General features: G+C 31.2%; 2 protein-coding genes across 2 annotated transcripts; both read left to right on the forward strand.

Moving 5' to 3' along the window:
* Positions 1-6,849: 6,849 nt before the first annotated feature.
* LOC101250790 (E3 ubiquitin-protein ligase RSL1-like) lies at positions 6,850-7,486 on the forward strand. Its single transcript, XM_026030323.1, has 2 exons — positions 6,850-7,239; positions 7,307-7,486. Exons 1-2 carry the CDS (start codon positions 6,850-6,852, stop codon positions 7,484-7,486), a joined length of 570 nt encoding a protein of 189 aa, XP_025886108.1.
* A 7,101-nt stretch (positions 7,487-14,587) lies between these two features.
* Positions 14,588-17,628, forward strand: LOC101249160 (subtilisin-like protease SBT1.5). Its single transcript, XM_004235489.5, has one exon. It carries the CDS (start codon positions 14,958-14,960, stop codon positions 17,304-17,306), a length of 2,349 nt encoding a protein of 782 aa, XP_004235537.1. The 5' UTR covers positions 14,588-14,957; the 3' UTR covers positions 17,307-17,628.
* The last annotated feature ends 1,720 nt before the right edge of the window (positions 17,629-19,348 follow it).

Raw genomic sequence — 19,348 nt, forward strand, 5'->3', positions numbered from 1 at the left:
GATTTTGAGTTTGCTTTCCATACTTCAAGATGAGAACACAAGCTCTAACCAGAAGATTATTATCGACACAATGGTGAGAACGAGCACCATTCTGTTCGATTTAATAGATGAGGCAATAGATATACCTGACAAAGACGAAGGGAGATTCCCAGATTCCCAGTAGAAATGATGCCGTTTCAGTTGCATTCACTTATCAGAGAGGCTTCTTGTCTTATTAAGTGCCTATGTGTTTAGAAGAGCTTTGGCTTTTCCATGGATGTTCCCATTTCTTTACCTAATCTGGTGATGGGTGATGAGAAGAGAACATAGACGAATTTTCTTCAAAAGATAAGGATCGGGTCGGGTATATTCTATCCTAGGGAGTGAACAACACGCGCACGACGTAGACGAGGAAATGAGTAAAAATGATCCATTTACAATGATATATAATTGTTTAGTGGGGTTATAGGACACTTTTAAAGTTTAGGTGTCTTTATGAAAATATGGGACAATCTCTAAATATATATATATATATATATATATATATATGAAGAAGTTAGAATAAATGTAATATGAGGTGTAAATTATTTCCAACAGAAACTTTAATTTAGAAATGACAAACAAAAAAGAGTAGAAAAAAAGTTAATATGTACCAAATAAGTGACGATAAATTAATCGTGCTTAATTATTCGATGATATATAATTTTGCAGTTACAACCACAATTTCCACGTTTACCCACTGTTTACAAGGGACAAGGTCAAAACATTTCTTTTAACTTATTTTATTATTAATTATATACACTAAAATATAATGTATCGCTTTTTAATTTTCATCCTTTTTTAATATTGAAAAAGCGTTAGGTACATAAGTAACCAAGAAACATCATGGAATTAGTTTTACTCAAGAAATAAATTTAAAGTAGAAATTGTAAATTGTTTAAGGTTAATTATTTAATATTTATTTATTTTATGTTAGTGAAATACAAGAATTTTGAGTTATTAAATAAATCTTGAGTCTTTCACTTTGACATATATTATTATTTTTAATTACTTTTATCTCTTTGATTACTTACGTGGGCTCCAACATGGGCCTTTTCCATTATAGCACGTTTATCTATCTTATATTATATTATTAAAATAAAAATATTTATAAATTGACTTGTTTGTCCCCTACTTCTTTGTCAATATATACCCTCCACTTCATCTACCTTCCTATCAAATACCGTTCAGTGCTTACTAGCTCATTTCCCCAATTTCTGCCTTATTATCCTAAAAAAAATAAAAAAAAAATGGGTCAAAAATCAGTTGCTGTTGGGCTAAAGATTCTAATTAATCAGAAGAAGATTTGTCAAGGCAAAGCAGTTTTAATTATGTATAGTTCAAGATTCACCAAAGTGAAACCCATCTTCCACACAAATCCTACTCAATCTATCAGTATTCAACATAATAATTGTTGCTTCCTCAAATATTGTTTCCTTTGCAATAAGACCTTGAGACTCGACAAAGAAGTTTACATGTACAAGTACGTATCCGTTTCAATTTATTTCTCATACTTTTCTATTTTTGTTTATTTTTATAAAAAAATTCTTTTCTTATTATACGTTATATTCATCATGAATGATAGAATTTCTATTGAAACTAAAGGAAGAAGCAATTTGATTCACAGTTCAGTTACTCTGACTCGTACTGAAAAAATGGCTTTGGACTTAAAACCAGTCATTCTTAAAAGGGCACCTAAATTTGTTATTTCTTTACTTCGTACTTTTCAGATGATATTTTAAAATTATATTTTTTTAAAAAAAGAATCAGATAAACTAAACAAATTGAAACACAAAACCGATTAACAAACTTAATTTTATGGATTTTCTCTATTTTATTCGTATATCAAAAGTCGGGCCCCATCCCAATTATGTTTACCTAATGTTGGGCCTGACAAATTTTGGACGTGTGGGGGTGTTAAGTGTCATGGGATTAAACAATTGTGCTTCAGTCAAAATTCTGACTTCATAAATTAATTTTTATGGTTGAATTTAGTGAGGTTTATTTTTTTTTTAATCATAAAACGTTAATTAATAATTTCTATATTAATTAATGCAGGGGTGATCTTGGATTTTGCAGTGTAGAGTGTAGAAACAGGCAGATTTATTTGGATGAAATAAAAGAACTTGAGACTTGTACTAAAAGTATGTTACGATCTTTTCGCCGATGTGGAGACGATAACCGCCGGCGGTGTAGTGAGACTTCGGCTCTACTGGAGGAATACAATCAACGGCGAAATCCCATAGCATATTCTAAGAAAAATACTCGACCTATATTCACATTGTCATAATTCGAATTTGTTTTGCTTTATTCTCAAATTCTTTTATTGATTCCAATAAAATTATTGAAGAATATAGTACAAGTATTATTGATCTGACAATTCCATATATGTTTTGGATAAGAAATTTTTTATTAGAAATAAAAGAATATTATTATATGATACTAGCTATTTAGTGATTTTATTTTCGAAAATGAGTTGACAAGTATATATTCGAGATAAGTTATAATTTGAAGTGACAACATGAGCTGTCCAAGATGTTGATGTGGGCGCATAAGTCCATTAAAATCTCCTACGTGACAACAATTGATGACTAGGATGATTTTAACCCAAACTTCTATATATCTTTATCCAATTTCTATTTCTAACTCTATGTTATTGTGTTTCACTTTCTTGGTGTTAATTTATTTGGTGTTGTTGATTGGTCACGAAAGCTTTAAAATAACTATAGATCTTCAAACATTATAATTATTACTTGTATTATTTCGTGATATATATTGAAAGAGCTATATAAGGTAAAATATTTTTAATCAAATAATTAGTTGTTGTGCGTCATTTTTTATACAAATTAAGATATAAATAATATTAAACGATAAACAAGCGTAAAAGAAATCAAAATCAACTTCTTTGAGATAAATCAAGCATTCAAGCAAATTTCCGTTAATATGATGGATCCGAGTAGGAGGTATGTTTCGTCTCTAATAAGTGACATAAATATATAAAACGACCTTTAACAAAATATCTAACTTGGTAGTTGGAAATATTTTATAAATAGAGGCTTTAAGTTATAAGTACTTTGAAATTTTAATAGTAGATCATGCATATAGAAATCAATAAAGAAGTAACACATGAGTCAAACATTGAAGCAGCATGCGGATCAAATATAATGTATTCATTTATGTTAATCTACCCTATTTGGCCTATTTTATAATTGATTTAATACGTAGCTTAAATTAATTCAAATTAAATATATTACTATATGTTACTCTCTCCGGCCATTTATATTTGTCATGTTACACTTTTCGAAAGTTAATTTGACTTATTTTCAAAGTTAAATTAGTTTACATTGATTCGATTATTTTTAAAGAAAAAAATTAGTTATTCAACAAAAAGTATTATACATTGCAATCTTTTTTTACATATCAATATAATGAAAAAATATATCTTAAAATATTAATCAAAATTTGTTAAGTTTGACTCTAAAAATAGAAAGTATGACAATTAATAGTAGACAGAGGGGGGAGTACATAAAGAGATAAGTATATTTTTAAAGATAATTATTTAGTACTCCTTCCTAATTACTTTTCAACTCTTAAATTGATACGCTTATTAAGAAATTAATAATTATTGATATAGTGAATTTATCGTCTTATCCCTATTAATTGTTAAATGGATAAATTAAAAACTTAAGATTTTTCAAGATGTTCTATGTAAAAAAAATTGTTCTTTCTTAATTTGTCAAAATAAACAAGTAACTAGGAACAACTAAAAAAAAAATAAATTAGACGAGTAACTAACAACAGAGTGTTACTAAATAATTTTTTGTATAAATTTGGCAAATGACATACTATAAATGATAAATTACGTTCCATCCCTATGATATCAATATTTACCAAAAATCCCTTATTTTTAATAATTCCGGATACTTTATAAAAAAGAAATGATACTTAAATATAAATGAATATAAATGACTGAATTTTTTTTATGTAACCGTTATAGCTAAAATTAAGGGTAACTGATTTCCCTTTTGTAACTAATTGACCGTGTTAATTGCTTCAGAGATTACTACATTAAATAATCATTTAATTTTTATATTTTCCTTCCCTTTATTTATGTTAATTTTGATACTTATAAAATACTAATATTTAAAATATTAAATTTAAATATATTTCTTGATACATTAAATTTCGTGTCCAACACATAAAGATACTCAAATTCACAATTTAAATTAGATACTTAAATTTTTATATACTTATCAATAATTCATATAAATATGATACTTAAATAACAGATGTATGACAGTATGATACACATATACTATTATTGGATACCTTAATATATACGAAATATAAGTAAAAATAAAACAAAGAATCCTTCTATCATGAGCACCAAAAAATGATACTTAATAAAATTGATTGAACATACTAACAAATTCATTCAAAAATCATGATAAGATTAAAAAGATACTTAATACAATTCATCTTATACTAAAATATAAATAAACATGTTAACGTGATACTTATAAAATACTAATTGAAACTATATATATAAACGAAATATTAAATTTAAAATATATTTCTTTGATACATTAAATTTCATGTCCAACGCATGAAAATATACTCAAATTCACAATTTAAATTAGATACTTAAATTTTTATACACATATACTATTATTTGATAGCTTAATATATACGAAATATAAGTAAAAAGAAAATAAAGAATCATTCTATCACGTGATACTTACAAAATACTATTTGAATCTATATATAAACGAAAAAATTAAATTTAAATATGTTTCTTTGATACATTAAATTTCATGTCCAACAAAATAAAAAGATACTCAAATTCACAATTTAAATTTGATACTTAAATTTTAGTTACAATATGTCATCTCACCGGAGCTCCGGCGACAAGTACTTATCAAAGGGCATCGTTAACAAACGAGCTGTTGTGGTATTTGTGAGAATTCAAATCTACCTTCCGTTTGTACTCTTTGCGTCAATTACAGGTCATTCACAAAATTTAGCTTAATGTTAAGTTCCTCGTAATGGGTGGGGGTTGCAAGATTCTAATTGTGGAGATGATATGTTTTTGACAGATTTAATTAGTACAACACTGTGTTGAAATCACTAAAGGGGAGGAGAGAAGCATTATGTGGGCAATTAAGTGAAATACTATTGGCCAAGGCTTTCCATAAGAAAAGTTCTTTCTTGTTATGCCTTCATTTTACATCACATGTGCTTTTATTACTTTCTACAATAAGATGCAATTATCTGTACTTGTTTCTGAAAGAGTTTCCAATTGACAATGAAATACTTGATCAATATTGTTTGTTATATCCAGGAGAATGAAATCGTAGTTGAAGATATAATACATAACATTAATGTTGGTAAATATGGGAAGGTGATTTTTTTGGGGGAAAGGTAAATATGCATTGGGAAGGTAAATTTTGATTTACCTTGGTAAGGTAAATATTGTCTTTTTAATATTTTAATGTATAAAATTTAATTAGTATCATTTGGGATAAAAAAAGGGATTTTTGTAATTAAATACATCAATAGGGAATTAATGAAATTAAATAAATTAAAGTAGTGTATTTTAGTAATTTTTCCTAATTTTTTTTGGGAAGAATTGAACATATTACCTTATGATATATTGATTGGCCCATTTTGAAGCTGCCCATTTCAAACAAAGTAAATGTAAAGGCGGATTAATGATTTTTTTCATTTACTAATTTGACCTATTTTCATAAATTCAAATTCAGTTAAAAAGTTTCCATTTGACACACTAACAAAGACCCAAATAATATTTCTTAGTTTTAATGTGGCCGGTGTTCAAAAAACATTTGCTATATATATATACAGGATGCAATAATTAGGCATAACGACCTGTTTATTATTATTCTATCACATGATCAGTGGCTAGTGCTTTTGCTCTGTAAGATGATAAAAAATAAATAAAATATGAATTAATTTAATATATTCTTTATCACGTTTGAGCAGTTACAAAATTTTATTATATCTTAACTAATTATGAGTTTACACTTAGAAGTACACAATTTTCACGTTCAGACAATATAACAAGAAGGGGACCCAGAAATATTTCTTTCTGCAGCTTGGAATTTATTATATTATGACCCACTGGAAAAGTTGGGGAATTCTCCTAACTTTTCTATTTTTATCGAACGTGGAAACTAGATTTAAGTATTACAGAATATATGGAAATTTATTCCATTAAAAACGCGTTTATTTTTTTGCCTCTTTAAGTTTTTATTGTTTTCATTTTTTTTAGACAAACATCATGGCATTGTTAATTACTGAAAATGCATCTGGCTTTCTACAGTCAAGACTGAAGAGTATAAGCTTCATACACACATTTATCACTTTACATAAATATTTTCAATTGAATTCTTATTTAATGGTTAATCAAAATGATTTAATTCGAGATAAATATGAGTGCAAATAAGTAGCTCACTATGATCCGCTAGCCATAGCCATTGGCGAAAACTAGGTCCATATAGCTGTTGAGTTTGCCGCCACCATCTTATATGAAAAAACTCCATAAAAAATAACGTAGCTAGTCTAGTTCTAGTCAGTACTAATGGAAGTCGTTTCGATATACAAATGTGAATCCTCATCGAAGTCAGATTCATGGATAGGATCTAACAGTCATTGAATCATATTAAGTTGCATTTGTAAAATTGAAGCCCTTTTAGATTATCAAAAAACCAGCATTGGGAATTGTATACCTGTTCAGATTCCCAATGTAATCATCTCCTTATACTATGCTGGAGAAGAAACACTTTTTTTTTAAAAAAAATAAAACAAAATCAGATGGAAGAATTAGACTGTGTGGACGAATTCTATTTCTCAGTATTATTTGATTACGAAGAACCATTGTTCCCAATTTCAGATAAAATGTATGCTGAGGAATTGCAATTGCAAGAGGCCTTATATTCCGCAGCCACGGTTTCAGAATACAATGAGTTTAAAAGAGTGAAGAGAGAATGTTCCGGTACATTTTGCAGTATCTGTACAAACAACAAACTCGCAAACGAAATGTTCGCCGCTGGAGATTGTTCACATTCCTTCTGTGTTAATTGTGTCACTAAATATGTTACTAGAAAAATCGTACAAGAAAATGTTAGCGTTATCAAGTGTCCCGATATTGCTTGTAAGGCCATAGTTAAACCCAAGTTCTGGAGAGAAATTGTTCCTAAGCAAGTGTTGGATCAATTGGAAAAAAAATACTGTGTCTTTGGGTTCAATAAAATTGCACTGTCCTTATAAGGACTGTTCAGCTCTGTTGGTTGATGATGGGAGTGAGGATGTGATTGACTCTGAGTGTCCTAATTGTGGTCGATTGTTCTGTGCTCGGTGTAATGTCTCGTGGCACGAGGGATTGGAGTGCAAGGATTTTCAGCGTTTGGGCAGATTGGAAGGGAGATGTGATGCTGATGGGAATTGCTAAGAACAAGAAATGGAGGAAATGTCCAAAGTGCAAGTGTTATGTTGAAAAGGGTGAAGGCTGCTTCCAACTAACTTGCAGGTATTTTTCTCATAACTTAAATCTTTCTCTCATTCAAGATTAATTTGTTTTGAGTTGTTGCGATTATAAAATAAAATTAGGATTGAAACTCTTGTGTTTATTAACCGTTAATATCTATAGATATGTAATGAATTTCTTAGGCCCTACAATTCAGACCAACAAAAAGTCCAAACAGCTTGAATCTTCTTCTCAAATTCTTATATATTACATAGATACCAAACTGACTGGTATTTATTGAGTTGTGCAAATATTTTTGAGAAATAAGGCAAGAAACACTATACACATTGAACTAACAATATACATGGTATCCAATTGAGAAATTTTTGAATTTGTGGCAGGTGTGGACATGATTTTTGCTACCGCTGTGGAATGGTCCACGAATCTCAACATATCTGTCCTTCAACTTAACTAAAACTCCATTAAGGTCGCTCAAGCTTTCTTTCATGCACGAATCTTGTGCTTTCGATGATTGATTTCAAGGATTCGCATATATTGCAAGTTTAGATTAATATTATTCCTTTTAAAGTTTATGTACTTCTCAGAAGTTTGTATTTTTCTCTTAAATTAAAATAATTATTCGAGTGACCATTTTTAAGTTTCTTTTGCTTTTGAATCTGTAGCATACCTCCTTTTCTATTTACTTCATCATTTTCCTTATTTTCTCGATATATTTTTCATCTGTTTTTCTAACAAGGCATATGGTAGTTGTGATTTTGTTTTACCTTTCTCTATTATGGACATTCTTTCTCAACTCAACGTAGTTACTTTAAAATAAAGTAAGAACATAACAGTCTTTATACTTGGAGAAAAAGGAATGCGGGGTAGACTATAAAATTCATATCAAGTAGATAATAAGAAATTGAAATAATTATGATATTGTACTTAAGAATAAATGGTGGTGTAGGTTCTGGTTGTCCTCTTATCTTTCTCTTCTAATATAAATTTAAGGATATTTGTGTTGGATCTGAACCTTATTCATCAAAAATACTTTGATGGATAAAAATAAGTGAATTTGATTTTTTATCGCCTTTGTATTTGATTTGCATTCATTAGATTTGTTTTGAATGATCTTCATAGAATTGGGACATTTAATCCACGGGAACTCTTTGCCTTGTTAAATTATGAAATTCATATTATAGTTGTAGGTTGGAAGAATTTGGAAAAGACAACTCTTTTCAACCATATTAAAGTCGACATGATGATATTGATTGGTTCAAGCATGCCAGTTGTGTCAAGATGGAAAAGATGAGAAACTTTTCTCGACCGATCAAACAGAAATTGTATTTAATAGCTAGAATATGCCACCTCTGCTATTGTCGAACATGTATGAGCAGGACAATTTTTTTGATCATATTTCGATTGACATGATATATGATTGGACAAAACGTGTCACTTGTGATGGGAAGAAAAAAGTGCAATGAGGACAATATTTTAATTAGTTAGGCTGAAGTTGCAATGATGATATTTGATTGGTTTAAACATGTTAGTTCTGTTAAGTGGGAAGAACTTTGATTAGGATGATTTATTTTGATTAATTTAAATTCTAGTTTTATGTGTTTTTTAATGGTTCAAATACGTCAGTTTTACACTAGGCGTGTTTTCATACATGTTTGATTTGATTAGACAAGTTGTATCACTTTCAGCACGTGACATGGTTTTATTGACTGCTTCATTTGGCTAAATCGTCTCTTGGTATGTCATACCAAATCGCGCATATTATATTAATGGAAAAGGGTTTGATATACCCCTCAACTTTGTCATTTAGAGCTAATATACCCTTGTTATGAAAGTGACTCATATATACCCCTACTTGTAAATGACTCACATATAGCCTTTTCGAATTCTTATAGCCGTAGCCAAAGATCGAGAACAAAGATTATTCATCAAAAACGTCCAAGAATTTCTGAAGACTCCATAAAAAGACATAAAATTAAGAAATTTGTCGGAGCCAACGATGTCGAAATAGAATCAATAAATTTGCGAATTTTGGATACCAATCAAGTTGAAATGGGATCAACAGATTTGCAAATCGTGAATTCTGATCAAGTTGAAACGGAATCAACTGATTTGCAAATATTGAATTCGGGTGAAGTTGAAGTTGATTCTACCTCACTAAATTTTGATGACATCGATGTCACTGAAAATAACAATGATTACGAGAGCAGAAATGATGATGTCGAAATGCAAAAAGTTATCTTCTACTCAGCTTAATTTCATTCTGGTAAAAACTTGAAATCAAGCTCTAATCACGATGTTGGTAAAAAAAAACCTATAGAAATTGAGTATTTGTGTATTCCAGATTCACTTAACCTAAAGAATAGTATTACTGAAATAGGGGAATCTTCATGTACTTCCTGTGAAACTTTAGAAAATGCATTTCCGCTGCCAAACACAATGATCTGGGGCACCAATTGCACTTATTATTACTGTGAGGAATGCATACAGAATATATAGGTAAAAAAATCAATGAGGATATCCAAGAGGTTTCTAGAAAGTGTCATGCTTTTGTTTGCGAGGAAATTTTGGATATCGGTTCAATAATGCCGATTGATTTTCTTATCCAGGTAAGAGATGCCAATTGACCAACGAAAGTTCCAACTTCTCCACTAATTATTGATTGCCCTTTTATGGATTGTATGTGTAAACTAATTGATGATCATCAGAAATATCCAATTAGGGCATGTTTGGAGTGTTGAAAACTTTTAGACGTTAATTGTAAATGCTCACATTTTGGAATGACATATGAGAATTATCAGTTTAGTATATTGGCAGCAACACTGTGGAGGATATCATGATGAACAGGAAGAGGAGGAGAAGGAAGAGGAAGAGGATGAGCAGGGGGAAGAAGAAGAAGCTCCATGATTAAAAACATCGATGACTATGAAAAAAGGTCAAATTTTGTTTCCTTAGAGATAAAATAGTTATTTAAATACTTATTTACTTTATATGCATAGTTTATTATTGATCGAAAAACAGTATGCAGGGTCTTTATTTTTTATTTCAATTAGTTGTTATATTGGTGAAATAAGAATATACATGGTATTAATTTTAAATTAGTTGTTAAATCTGTCTAGGATGGGCTTCTAGTGATTGAGACCGATTGTCCAATGTAAAAGTAGTTTAAAATGCGCAAAATCTTGTATTTTGCAGACTAAATTGTGCTATTTTAAAATAGAGTTCAAGTTCGTATAATCAACTATCAGGTTCATATTTCTTTTATTTTGAATCGCTTATTCAAAATAATTATTACTACATCATTTATGAGAATAAAGTATTCAAGAATAATAAATAATTTAATTTGCTATATAAAAAATTAGGAAAGAGATTTAGAAGTTACCTCTAACATAGGATAAGAAGTATCATATCAATAGAACACAAGATGAATATTAAGTATATAAGTAAGTAGATCTTATATTTTAATGTTTTAAAGTTGTATATGTCTAGAACCAAATAGAACAATAGCATAAATGAATTAGTCTGTTACATATGATATTAAAGTCACTTTTATGTTAGCTATGTCGATGCGAACTATATTAAACTAGTTTACACAAATCCTAATAAGGTGAAGAAAACATCTTTGCTAGGTCTAGGCAAATCTCATGTGATGGGGCAATTCTAAGGCAAATTTTATACGGTGCGACAAACCTCAAGAAGTACATTAAATTCATAAGAGAGGGTGTTTGGGCAAAAATATGTGATAAGCAAATTGGTTTAGGCTCAAAACAAACAATATTATTAGCGAGTTAGGTCATTATTTGGTAGAAAAATGCAATATACACATATTTTATATGAGGTGGTTTACAGGTTAGCAGATATGACAGTCTATTGACATATTTTTTTGCCTTGTGAGTCTAGGCTTATATAAAAAATATTCATAGTCTGGTGAAAAAAATACGACACAAATAATAATTTTAAGGGATAAAAGAATTATTTTAAGGGAATTTAATGGAATCAATTTGGGGCATGAATCAGTTGTGTGCTCTTCTGGTTTTCATTTCATTTTCTCCTCTGTTAGTGAAAATTCAATTTGAAAGGATAAAGTACATTACGACATGTGAAGTTGGCAGGTGCTTATTTTACTTCATATCTTGTCATTTGATTTTATTTCGTATTAATAACTGAATAATCGAACCAAAATTAATAACCAATCGATGAACATTGCTGTTTATAAGTATATATGAGCTCATTTGTACACTTCAATTGTTCTATTCTAAGTCTTAATTTGTATTTGTGCTATCAGTACTTCCAGATGTTCATGAATCTCCTTGAATATATTCCAATTCATGAGTGATATATTTTTTATTCTTATATTGTTGTTGTCAACACCTTTCTAATCACTTCTAGTGTATATCTACTTGCAAGACAGTGTAGTGTTTGTGAAACTCTCATTTGAAGTTTCTAGTGATTTAAGGGTTCGTTTGGTGGGCTTAATAAAAGCAGCTTTAAAAAAGTATCTTTGAAATTGCTGAAACTTATTTTTAAAATAAACAGTTATGCGTTTAGATAAAAGTGCTTTTGAAGTTTCACATGTTTCTTTCTCATCACAAATTATTTATGAGAGGAATATAAATTTATTATAGATTAAAGATATATAATTTGAATAGATTAAAGAACGATTTAAGATTTTATTTTAGTTTCATCCATAGGTAATAATAATTGTCTATCATTCACATATTTCTTTATTATCACAAATTTTTTATAAGAGGAATATAAATTTTTATTTAAGTTATATGTGCAACTTATTTTACATTTTAATAATATATAATTTGAATAGATCACTTGAAAGATTTAAGATTTATTTTCTTTTCATTTTCATTCATTAGTAATAGTAATTGTCTATCATCCACATGTGAAAAGGGAAAAATAGAAAAAAGAGATGTTAGGGTTATGTGGGTAATTTGAAGATTGTATAAAAATATTAAGGGCAAAAAGGTAAAAATGAGGTCAACTTAAAACAGCTTATAAACTGGAAAAAAAAACACTCATATTCCAACTTTTAACTTTTGGCTTTAAATAAATTTTTTTAACTTAAAATAAAATATTTTGAGTATTGTCAAACAACTAAATAAGTCAATAACCAGCTTTTAAGTCAATTTGACCAGCTTTTAAACCGAGCCAAACGGGCTCTATGTGCCATTTGAAGTCAAAGAATAACTTAACCCTTCAATTGGTATACCATTTAATCATCTGTAGAATTTAATTTTCATCAATACCAACTACAATTATTTGGGAGTCAAGTGGTCCCAATGTTTTCCTGCATATAAACTCCTTTTATCAATTTTATTCAAAAGACACATTTTTTCTCAACCAATTGTCACACACTTATTTTCCCACAATTACAACATTTCACTTTCTCCCACATTAAATTTTTAAATCACCAAATTCTTTGGCAATTAAATTCCCAAGAGATCAAAGCCATTTTTCTCTGTTGATCAGTATTTCCACGTAAGCTAGAAGGTGTAGGGGTTATTTATGGGGCAATTTTGTTGCATTACTAAATCGGTTGAATTTCACTTTGGTGAGGATTATGCAAACACAATATAGTTGTCAACTTTTTGTTTCTGGTCATGATCACAGTACACTTAATTCAATTTGTCTCACTCAATGTGTTAGGCTCCTATATTATTTTATACACATTTTAATTATCAGACCTACACATATTGAGACGTTAATAATCTGTATTACTAGGTGCATGACAATTTATCTCATTATGTATATGATTTTGAAATCTTTTATCTTTCAAGCTAATTTTTTAGGTTAAATTATATATATGACATCTTTTTCTTATCAATTTCATTCACCACATATTTACTGTGTTTGAGCAAAAGATGCATAAAAATGAAAGAAAGCTTCTCCACAAAATTAAAAAAATTAAACCTCTGCTTATTGAGCGCTTTAATTTTGAATGAAGAGTTGATCGATACTCATTTCAAAAGGCTAAAAGATAAGAACGTCCAAAATGATAAAGTTAAATCCTGTTAAAACAAAATAAAGTTGATGTTTGAAACCATTTTATAAGTCAATAATCCACATAGTGACGATGATGATGTTTGATCTTAAATAATAGCATTCAAAACTCTATGAGGGCCCTCCTTAAGACTCTTTATTTCTTTTCATTTTAAAGAACCAATTTCATTGATGCCATGTTCCACAATTTAAGATATATGTTTCAAATTACTTTTTTTTTGTTACTTTTATATTTTATTTGGATCTCCTTATATATAAAGCAAACGAGAGTCTTAATTTAATTGATAAAGTTATCTTCGTGTTATTAAAAAATTTCTTATAATTTAATATTTTTACGAATTCTATATACAATATAAACTTAATGCATTAGACTGTTCTTTTTACTCTCCGATGAAATAAAAAAGAAAACAATATTTTCTACTTGATTCTAACATTTCAATTCTAACAATATTCTTCTCACGAAGCCCCTTAATTATTACTACTTTAAGAAGGTATATAATTACTTTTTTTTTAAAAAAAGATAAAAGGTAATTTTGTTAAGTAGTCCCTATGATTAATGGTATTAAACTGTTTTTTTCAATTTGATGTGTCAAACTATATAGGGAAAAAGACAGTGGAACAAGATCTCTGTTGGTATCTATCTATTTCTTTTTCTTAATTATTTAAATGGAAATGAGACCTGGCCGACCATGTCTCATTGTTACGGTATACACTCACGTGCTTTCTCTCACTTTGTGTTAAAATAAAAAATAAAATAAATTACTTATCAAAAGAAATAAGAATCAATTTTTTTAGTTGATGTTCAAGACTATAAAGATTAAAAAATATTTTTATATATTTAATTATTATATTTAAAAATTTTATTTATAAATATTTTAAATTTTTTATCAAATTAAAATAGATCACTCAATTGAAAACGTTAATGTACTATTTAAAAAGAAAAGAAGAAAGAAAGTGGTATAACTCACAGCTTGTGTCATAAAAAAAGAAACGCGTCGATAAATTTCAAATGTTAATGCTATTCTTTGTAATGTAATGTTTGTTTGAAATAAAGAAAATGCAAAGGCATTATGGTTTCCACATAATTCAACACCAAAATGCTAAGGCTGTTAAATTCCAAGCCCCCACTGTCGCAAATCTCAAGAATTCATTTTGTAAAAAAGAATTCCAAATAAGTTAAAATTTGGAATAATTTTATTTTTTATTTTTTTGAAAAAAGAAAGAACCCTTCATCTGTTTAGCTAATTAATCAAAATATATTTTAAAATGTTTTTACAAATTCTAATAATTTGAATTATATATAAGATATGAGTTGGTCCAACCCCAATATATCCATCCACTCACTTTTGTGCAGCTCAGTTTCGTGTGTACTAAAGCTACCACACTTGCCTCTCTTTCACTCTGAAATTATTTCTGCTCCTCTTTCATGGCGATTTTTTCATTTCTCTTGTTTTGTCTTTCGTTTTTAGTATTCAATGGCTCAGTTTCATCAACTGCAAATGACCTTATTAGAACTTTCATAGTTCACGTCCAACATGATGCTAAACCTTCTATATTTCCGACCCATGAGAACTGGTACGAGTCGACTCTAACATCTCTTACTGCGGATACCCAATCGTTAGAAATTGGTGCGAATCGCATTATTCACACTTATAGTAATGTATTTCATGGGTTTTCTGTTAAATTGTCGACTTTGGATGCTCAGAAGCTTGAGGATTTTGATGGGGTTTTGGGTGTTATTCCTGAACAAGTTAGGCATATTCAAACAACGAGATCCCCTGAATTTCTTGGACTGACTAGTGCTGACAGTGCTGGGTTGCTCAAGGAATCAGATTATGGGTCCGACCTTGTTATTGGAGTAATTGATACTGGGATCTGGCCTGAGAGGAAGAGCTTCCATGATCGTGATCTTGGTCCAGTTCCCGCAAAGTGGAAAGGGGAGTGTGTGGCTGCCAGAGGCTTTTCGGCGACCTCATGCAATCGGAAATTGATTGGAGCGAGATATTTTTCCAGTGGATATGAGGCTACAAATGGGAAAATGAATGAAACCATAGAGTTTCGATCCCCCAGAGATTCGGATGGTCATGGAACTCATACAGCTTCAATTGCGGTAGGGAGGTACGTATTTCCTGCGTCTACTCTTGGTTACGCTCGTGGTGTTGCTGCTGGGATGGCTCCAAAGGCTCGTCTAGCTGCTTACAAAGTTTGCTGGTCTTCAGGCTGCTACGACGCTGACATCCTGGCTGCATTTGACGCCGCCGTTGCTGATGGTGTCCATGTCATCTCCCTGAGCGTTGGCGGAGTTGTTGTTCCCTATAACCTCGACGCAATCGCCATTGCCTCCTTTGCTGCAACCGATGCCGGAATCTTCGTCTCTGCTTCTGCCGGAAACGGCGGACCAGGAGGCCTTACAGTAACCAATGTCGCTCCTTGGGTTACCAATGTTGGTGCCGGAACAATTGACCGAGATTTCCCTGCAGATGTCAAACTTGGAAATGGTAGGATAGTTCCTGGAGTGAGCATATATGGTGGGCCGGCGTTAACTCCGAACCGACTTTACCCCTTAATTTACGCCGGAAGTGAAGGTAGTGATGGGTATTCGTCTTCACTGTGTTTAGAAGGTTCATTAAACCCAAATTATGTACAGGGAAAAATCGTATTGTGTGACAGAGGCGTCAATTCGAGAGCTGCAAAAGGCTTAGTGGTGAAGAAAGCTGGTGGAATGGGGATGATAATAGCCAATGGAGTATTCGATGGTGAAGGTTTAGTAGCTGATTGCCACGTGATACCTGCGACAGCAGTTGGGGCTTCTGCTGGTGATGAGATAAGGAAGTACATATCGGTAGCATCAAAGTCCAAGTCACCGCCAACGGCAACCATTTTATTCAGAGGTACTCTTCTAAATGTGCGGCCAGCACCAGTAGTGGCATCATTTTCAGCCCGAGGCCCCAACCCAGAGTCACCTGAAATTCTGAAGCCCGATGTGATTGCACCTGGAGTGAACATCCTTGCAGCTTGGCCTGATGGTGTTGGACCCAGCGGGCTTCCATGGGATACGCGTAGAACGGAGTTCAACATTTTATCAGGAACCTCCATGGCTTGCCCACATGTTTCTGGACTAGGAGCATTGTTGAAAGCAGCCCATCCGGGATGGAGCCCAGCAGCTATAAGATCAGCATTGATGACAACTGCCTATACAGTGGATAATAGGGGACAAATTATGATGGATGAATCAACTGGAAATTCGTCGTCTGTGATGGATTTTGGGGCAGGACATGTGCACCCTCAGAAGGCAATGGACCCTGGTTTGATTTACGACCTAACTTCCTATGACTACGTCGATTTCCTCTGCAATTCCAATTACACAACCAAGAATATTCAAGTGGTTACAAGGAAGTATTCAGATTGTAGCAAGGCAAAAAGAGCAGGGCATGTGGGGAATTTGAATTACCCTTCACTTTCAGCAGTGTTCCAACAACATGGAAAGCACAAGTTGTCCACACATTTCATTAGGACTGTGACAAACGTCGGAGATCCCAATTCAGTGTACCACGTGATCGTGAAACCACCTAGGGATATGGTGGTGACAGTGGAGCCAGAGAAGCTGACATTTAGAAGAGTTGGACAGAAGCTTAATTTTCTGGTGAGAGTACAAGCAGAGGCACTAAAGCTATCACCAGGGAACTCCATAGTGAAAAGTGGCTCCATAGTTTGGTCAGATGGGAAGCATGAAGTGACAAGTCCAATAGTTGTAACAATGCAGGAGCCTCTTTGATTCTTGGGAATTAAGTGCTAACAATCTGGATAACAATATATGGATCTCTGTTGATAAGCAACTACAATATTTACTATGTATGTTGACGAGGAAGAGTTGGGAGTTGGTTGTTTGCTTTCAGCCATGAAGTTTTGGCTGAGTTTGTCAAGAGTTTTGATGAAGCACATATCATATCTTATGTTTGGTTTCTTTATAGCAATGTAATGCTTTGTACATATGTTGGATGTTGTATTATGTTGAGGGTGAGAGTTGAATTTTATAGCATATAACCTAAGAAGTTGCAAATATATAAAATTGGAGCTATGTTCTTCTTGCTTCATAATATAGGTTTCGGGTTTGAACCTTCCTATCGAGAGAGAGGGGACACAAAAGATCGAGAGAACTAGACGGAGTACATTAGTATTAGTACCATCATGTGCACGCCATTATTTACGTTACCGAGACATTTTGTGGATGACCATAGCAATGAGTTCTAGTTTGTTAGAAGATAGTACTCAAAAAAGAATAGGCAGGAAACAAAGTGATTCATTTTGACTGCTTTTTTTGGGTGCATGGAATAGATTGAGAGTATAAAGAGATTTTGGTCAATGCAAATTTGGGTTAGGTGTGATGATGTGAGTGCTTTTGCACTGTTGCAAAGTAAAAAATAAAGAGTTACATATAAGAAGAAAACAAAGACATTGGCATGGGCAAAATAGGACAATGGTTAGGACAAAAAACTAATAATCATGTGCTACCTTCGCAAAACTCTGCCAATTATGTTCAAAAGCGACAAAACAATTTCATTAGAGTGGTCATTTTGATGTTCTTCCATTTCTAAGGGACCACTCAAAACTATTAAAAGGTAGGATTGATGATGGAATTAACCATTCAATATAATAAATAATTTCATAGAATATTATTGTTTTTAATCTTGTTTGTTCCATTTCACCAAACAAATGGGTTATTAATCCATCTATAATAGCACCTTTTAAATCAATTAGATGCTTCTTTTGGGACAATCATTCATAATAATTTGTTTAGGTGAGTTGGTGTTGATATTGTCATAGGTACGCCATTCATTATATATGCCGACAAGTCAGAAAGGAGAAACTTTAAAATGAAACCAGCTCATACAGATACAACAACATTTTTGAAGAGTCGTGTAAATTGTTAAAGTAAGAATTTGTATGCAACAGGCCTAACTTCAGCAAATAAATCTGAAAGGCCACAGCTGTGAACTACCAGTCCAATTGGAGTAGGCCGATTATTCTCTATATTTAGGCCCACATAAATAACTAACATGGGAAGCACGACTATATCCCTTGTGGCCCAAGCCCACAGAAAATTTGGCCTTTTAAATTTCAATATGTAATGTTACTCATTAATCTCTCCCCATGATAAATTGATAATTACAGAACTTTTTGTTAGTGTCACAAATATTTAGTAAATAACTGCTTTTACTTTCTTACAACATAATCTTATGACAAAATGTTAAATTGAAGTGTGAAATCTATAAGTTGCTACAAAGTTACATCATACCCTAATAGAAATCAATTAAATATGAGACATGAATTTAATTTTATCAGAAAGAAAATAAGAACCAAATCTAAATAAAGATTTAAAGTCCTTAAACTTATGACATGTCAAAAACTAAAATCAGAATTATCATGTTCATGAGTTCATATGGACAAACAAATTATTGTAAGTGCTCCATGAAGAGTATAAAAGAACAGTAATGAGATTCCCAAATATTTTAATAGGTAAATATCGCCACTATATATCTTTATGAAATCGAAATATTATTATATGATTCTACTAGGGCAACAACTTGATGTTTCTTCCTCCTTTTTTATCTTGGAAGGGGTCAAAGGAGTAAAAGAACATAATGTGAGAGATACACTACGAAATAAGTGGCAATCACTTTCACTTTATTTCTTCAAAAACTTTTAAAACAAACATTGCATCTACGCTATAAGATTTGTGTTAAGAATCAAAAATAAATATTGTATCTTCATTGTGTAAGATTCACGTTATGTTGGGTTGAAAGTGAAAAAATGTTT

The sequence above is a fragment of the Solanum lycopersicum genome, chromosome 3 (genome assembly GCF_036512215.1).
Source record: "Solanum lycopersicum chromosome 3, SLM_r2.1".
Taxonomy (NCBI): Eukaryota; Viridiplantae; Streptophyta; class Magnoliopsida; order Solanales; family Solanaceae; genus Solanum; species Solanum lycopersicum.